This window comes from Nelumbo lutea, chromosome 6 (genome assembly GCF_056320005.1).
Source record: "Nelumbo lutea isolate HS-2025 chromosome 6, American lotus-T2T, whole genome shotgun sequence".
NCBI classification, from domain to species: Eukaryota; Viridiplantae; Streptophyta; class Magnoliopsida; order Proteales; family Nelumbonaceae; genus Nelumbo; species Nelumbo lutea.
The window spans coordinates 27,202,183-27,208,182 of record NC_142689.1 but is presented as its reverse complement, the minus strand read 5'-3'; the positions used below and the strand labels follow the sequence as shown (position 1 = coordinate 27,208,182).

General features: G+C 38.5%; 1 protein-coding gene across 5 annotated transcripts in view; it reads right to left on the bottom strand.

The window, feature by feature from the left end:
- Positions 1 to 1,720: 1,720 nt before the first annotated feature.
- The window catches only part of TTN1 (ARM repeat superfamily protein), a 78,678-nt gene continuing 74,398 nt past the window's right edge, over positions 1,721 to 6,000 (bottom strand). For 3 of the 5 annotated variants that reach the window (XM_088952616.1, XM_088952618.1, XM_088952621.1), the window contains exons 15-17: positions 4,727 to 4,828; positions 2,919 to 3,104; positions 1,721 to 2,599 (exon numbers count right to left, since the gene is read on the bottom strand). In XM_088952616.1, the coding sequence (XP_088808742.1) occupies positions 2,315 to 2,599; positions 2,919 to 3,104; positions 4,727 to 4,828 (573 nt within the window). In that variant the 3' untranslated portion in view covers positions 1,721 to 2,314. The remainder of the gene's footprint in view (positions 2,600 to 2,918; positions 3,105 to 4,726; positions 4,829 to 6,000) is intronic. The other 2 variants (XM_088952617.1, XM_088952620.1) reach the window with 1 other exon arrangement.

Here is a 6,000-nt window from a genome sequence, read left to right as displayed (position 1 = left end):
ACTCGCAACAACAAATTTTTCTTTGGTATTGATAAGGTTAAATGCATCCCACCACAGGCACTAACATCAAAAGGTGTGTTCCCAGAGTTTGGATCTGCTCCTCACATAGCGCTCTTCACACTGATTTCAAATAAAGGGGTTTTTATATTTCAGTCCACTCATAAGGTGGAACTAAGATTTAGTGGGCTGAATCCTACCCGTGGATTGATACCAAATTCACGGGCAGGATGCGGTTTATAGAGGGGCTACTAGTACACTAGAGAGGGGTGCAATTTCAAATTTCTGAGGTGAATTGCAATTCACTTATCCTTTAAATAGATAATGATGCAATTTGATTGGACAAGTCTGATCACTAGCTGCCTGATATCAAAATTTAGACCCAGTTTAGACGGCAGGAATAGGAATCAAAGTGCGTCATATCATATTATGTGAAATTTAAAGCTAGGAGAATTCGGAGTTTCGGACTAGGGAGAAGCGATTATTCCTACCATCACATGTACATAAGAGGTAGCCGCATTGATGCAAAAAGCTTTATCACATTGCTTCAGAAACAATTGCTGGTTGCACCATGGCGAGGCGGGGCAATCACCAAGGGTGTGACTTGGAGAATTCTGCCCAAACAGGTTGATAAAAATATAATTTACATAAATTACAAGGTAGGTCTGAATATCACAAAGAAGCTCTTGCTCTTCCCTTGACAATTGACTTCTTGTGCAAGACTGCAACTCTGCAAGTTCCCTTTTGTTGTTCTGACTTCTAATTTTACCGCTCAACCATCGAAGGTAGCCAAGCTAGAAATAAATAAGAGCTTGTTTGACTTATAGGAATAGGGTTTTGGGATGAGAATCATAACGGACTATTTCCATTCCAACTCTTGGGTCAGACAGAATTGGAATCTCATTCCCACTCTACATATTTGTAATTGTACTCTTTCCAAACTGAGCCTTCCATAACACCACAATATCCCTTTAGATACTGTTGGAGGGAAGATTCAAATTACAAAAAAATTGACTTCCCTCCCTCTGTTTTTTGGTTGTCTTTGTTAGTTTTGCTTTTGTTTCTCATAAACATGTGAAAACTCTCTTGTCCAACATTGTTTGGAAAAGAGATGAATTTGAGTATATTACTAGACTTGTTCTCTCTATGAATTTGACTTCCCTTAACCAATGTTCACATACATGTGAGGGGGGTTGGTGACAAGGTTCAAAGCATCGATACGTATCAGCCCGTATCGTATCGGAGCCTTTTAAATACGCCCCTACAGGGGGTGTTTTGGGCTGACAAATGGTTAAGGGGGTAAACCAGGCATAATCCAACCCCTCTAAACTAAATTCAAAAAAAAAATAAACAAACAGAAAAGAAGAGTACCGATATAGGCTGATATGCCAGTATCGGCAAGTATTGATACTCTGAACCTTGGTTGGGGGTGCTTTTCACAAATGCACGTGCCACGCCGAACCAGGGCGTGGGCACAGGTGCACGTATGCTTTTTTTGACTATTTAAATTTAAATTAAATTTTAGGACACAACTGTGTCCATTCAGATAAACAAACATATAGACTGTTTCATCTTGAAAACCGATTTGCATTCACTCACTGCACCATATGCACCATGGGGACAAATATGGTTTTGAGGAGAATGACCAATGGCACAAACTCAACCTTCTGACAGCATTTCTCAGTTTCTCAGCACCACTTCTACGAACACAGTTGCACTCTGGTTCGGAAAGAGAAAACGATAAGTTCCATTCCCTTGATTAGATTTTTACAACAAATACCATACAAATGTAATAAAAAGATCCTCAAGAATTTCTCTTAGATATCATGCACCTACCGGGGGATGCATGATATTGCAACCCCGCGGCTTGCCATTGATAACATTCCATGTATTCAAGGACAGCAACGGAGGCAAAGACGCCATGCAAATGCAATGTGCACTATTCTTCCAATTGTGCTGGATCCCTCCTCGAGTATTGCAGGGTGGTGAGCAGCTAAATAGAAAAAATGACTGCACGCCATGACTCAGCTGAAGGAATTCTATTACGTCGAATGGCATGTTGATTCTTCCTGGAAGTGGGTATATGACCTACTTTTACCCTGCCTATATTTTTACCTTCTTAATTAATTTACAAGCAATTTCTACAACTGAAAACGCAGATAAGACCCTGCAGATCCATCTGATTGTACACTACTGACACATTCAAGAATCACACATCTTTTGTTGCCACACCCATACAAGCACAAAGCTACAGAGAGAGCTCCATTTACCATTCAAATTTATGGAACAAATATGGCGAAGCAGCTAATCTCTATAGTCAGAACCCAGATGAACCAACTAGTGACGAATATGATGCATTCTCATCAGCTACGGATTTCTTATTATCCTTGTTTGCTTCTCTGTTGGTCTTCAAAAGTTTACTGGCTTCCATACCAGCCATCTCATACAGTAGTAACCTTTTGTGTTTTGCTTCCTCTATGTCACCTTCCCAACAAGTTTCAGAAATGATCTCAAGTGCCTTCTCCCTTTTGTCCCTTGCTGCCACGAGATTCTCGTTTTGCAACAAGGCAAGATAGACCTGATCAGCGGATGCTTTCCGTATCTGAGAAATAAAATGTAACAAAGTAATTTTAATAGCAGGGGAGAAGGTTTAAAGAACAAATAAAGGGCACTATCAAGCATTTGGTCAGGGCACTGTTAAATGCCTATATTGTTGATTCCCTTCTGGATGTTATTTTAGTATTTACTGCAGTCCTTACGTATCATTATCCAATAGATAGATGCCTTTATAGACAAGTGGAAAATAAAATAATTAAAGAAAAAAAAGGAGATTCATTCCAGGAGAGAAGCCATAATGATGCAAATCACTCAATGCTGGAATTTGAGGTTTATAATCAGTGTTTCATTCTGTGGGTACAAACCTTTGGGTATCGATGACCAAGAAAAGTAAGAAGCTGAGAAAAAGCCTGAATATTGATGGGATCTGAAACAGAAGCAACATAACCAAGAATAGAAATGCCTGCATATAACTTGGAGAAGTCCCTTGATCCCTTCAATTCAATAGCCAAGGAGTCCAAAACACCAACACAAAAATCCAGAGTCTTAGCCTGTTATGTCATGATACTGCCATGTCAGTACAAGCTAACCCTAAGGATTTAATTAATAATCCTGCTTTCCAGTGTGTAAGGCAACCCTTTCGAAAAAAAATATGAAACAGGAAAAAGAAGATAGAAATGAACAAATGCAAGCAACCATTTCTATCTTAAGAATAGAGTGGTATTTTAGTATGAAAAATATCTAATTCAAATATTAAGCATGAGTTAAGACATTGCATCCAACTTCAAAACTTAAAGAGTGCACAGGCACCACACAAGAAAAAGGGTGTGCTACAACATCGTGAAAAATGAATTGCAATCCTAGTGCACTTCATCAAGCAGCTCTACTGCTCGGATGCTATCACATGGCTTTCACACTTGCTCTCAATTTTTGCTTCGTGTCCTGCTGAACCGGCAGCATAACTAGAGTTGTTTCAAGTGGAAATGACAGGTTCCCTTGCTTGGAACTAGACACATTGTCAGAAAGTTCTTACCAACATCAAACGCATAATTCCTTCCATTGTGTAATTATTTAGGCCATAAGACAGCATCAAGATGCCTATTGCTCCATTTATTGGATGCTCCTTGAATGTTCCACTAGGGTGTTTATTTTTTACTTGGTTACTGCTGTCCTTCTTTCCCTATTGTTGGACATTTTTTATTATAATTTCTTATTGGGCCATGGGCCTTTTTTAGCAGTTACATATAGTTGTTACTGCTACCGCCTAACTAGGGGCACTATTGTAATTTTCCTTATCAGTTCTAGCAGCTAATATAAATGTTTGAGGTTCACATTGGCTCCCACTACTGGTTTGCTTTTCTCGTCTCTCCTTTCTTCTCTTTTTTATTAACAACTTTGTGATTTTATTAAAATAAAAACAAGACGTACATGCATAAAGAAATCCCAAGGAGAATAATCAGCCATGCCGTTGGTTTCCCTTTGAACCCATTGAACTTTTACTTCCATGCATCTAGTTCTTGTTGATATTCATATCACCTACTCTTTGTACTCCCATTATTACAGCCATTATCCTTTCTTCTGTTCCTCTCTTCTCTTGCCATCTTACCTTCTTCCATTAGTTATCTACTTTTTATTGATTATTATTGAGAATTCACCAACAAGTAATGTGATGAATGTTACTTTTTAAGATGCAAACCGTCCACAAGATTCATTACTAATAGTACGGATGAAACCCACATAACAGCCTCAGGAGTTTTGCCAAAATAATTTTCTTGATAACATTAAAAAAATGAAAAGAAAAACTCTTCAATTCTGTGTGTGCTCACTCCCTCGTCATTTTCATCATCTAAGCCTTGTCCCAACTACATGAGATCGGCTACATGAATCCTGTTTTGCCATTCCATTCTGTTCAGTGCCATAAGGGGCCATCACATTACAGCTGAAATAGCTCCACTGAAATGACTTATAGCTTGGCCTTTTAGCAAATAAGTTTCTGGGGTTGTGAGCTCCTTTATTGGGCTGATTACTATATCCTCAAGTATTTATTATTTACATGAAAATACAAAGCAATAAGACATTCAATTCAGTCACTTAAGCTGTCATCAAACAGCTCCTATAAATATAATACAATGAAACATTAACAGCAGAAGACAAAAGGAAACAGTTGACTAACCTCCATGTTCAGGAGGATCTTTTTGCTGAAAAGAATCTCAATGGTCTGAAAATGAAAAAAGAATCCATCAGATCTCCGAAGCTTCAAATCCATACTGGAATTCTAGAAAAGATAATGGCATGAAACAGAAGAACAATATTAATGCAAATGTGGAAAATAGAGGTCATGGAAATATATAAGACAAAATCACTTAAAGTATGCGATATGAGACCTTGCAATAAAAGTTAGATTAAAGTTTGTGATTTATTGTAAGGGTGTGGAAAGAAGTCGGATTTTTTTCTATTTTTGAATTTATTTGATTGTAAGTTGCTGAGTTGGGCTCAGTGGGAGGTTTCTGTGGTGTCATTGGTTCAGTAGGCTTGGTTGTTGGAGTCTTGGGGTTAATAGTTAATTAGGAGGGGGATATGGCTGGGTGTGAAGTTTTGTTCTTTTTTCTCCTCACAGGTGAACCCTATGAAGCCACAGAAAAGCATTTCTACTTTGGTTTATTTACCAAAGTACCCCATCCAACTTGCCAGCATAATATTTGTCACTTTTTCTGATTCCAGCAAAGTTGGCAAAAAGACTAAAAGGATTTAAAGGGAATTTTTGTGGAGTGGAGGGAAGAGAGGAAAATGCTTTTTGTAAATTGTAATCAGACTTACAATCTCAAGGAAGTGGAAGGTCTGGGACAACAAAAAATTAAAACACTAATGAACACAGCTTTGTTAACAAAGTGGTTTTGGAAGTTTAAGAAGAAAGGGGCAGTCGACAAGTTTGATTGCAGAGAATTATGGATACAGGTCAGGTGGGTCAGACCAAGGCCAATATTCTTCAGCTATTCTGTTTGGAATGCTTACAAATCTTTCATCAAAGGAGTATCCTATAAGGTGGGAAATAGGGAAAGGTTACGTTTCCAGCAGGATAAGTGGTGCAGAAAAAAAACCTCTTCTGAGGTTTTTACAGACCCACACTTGATTGCAGACCATAAAGATGCAAAGTGGCAGCGTGGCACATCCTTTGAATATCAAGACAGTGATATTACTTGGATGCCAAGATTTTGCAGTAATTTTCAGAACTAAGAGTACTCAGCAGCTCAGGTTCGAGTTGGTTTGCTTCAACCAAACCAACCCAAAGCAGCATCAACCTTACCTGACCCAACTAAGTAGAGGACACCAAACCCAACCCGTCCCATCCCATGTATAGTATGCATGTACTCAACTAAGCTTATATTTACAAATATTTCACTGCAGCAATGTCAATGGGTCAGGTTCAGCACAGGTTTACCTCAACCT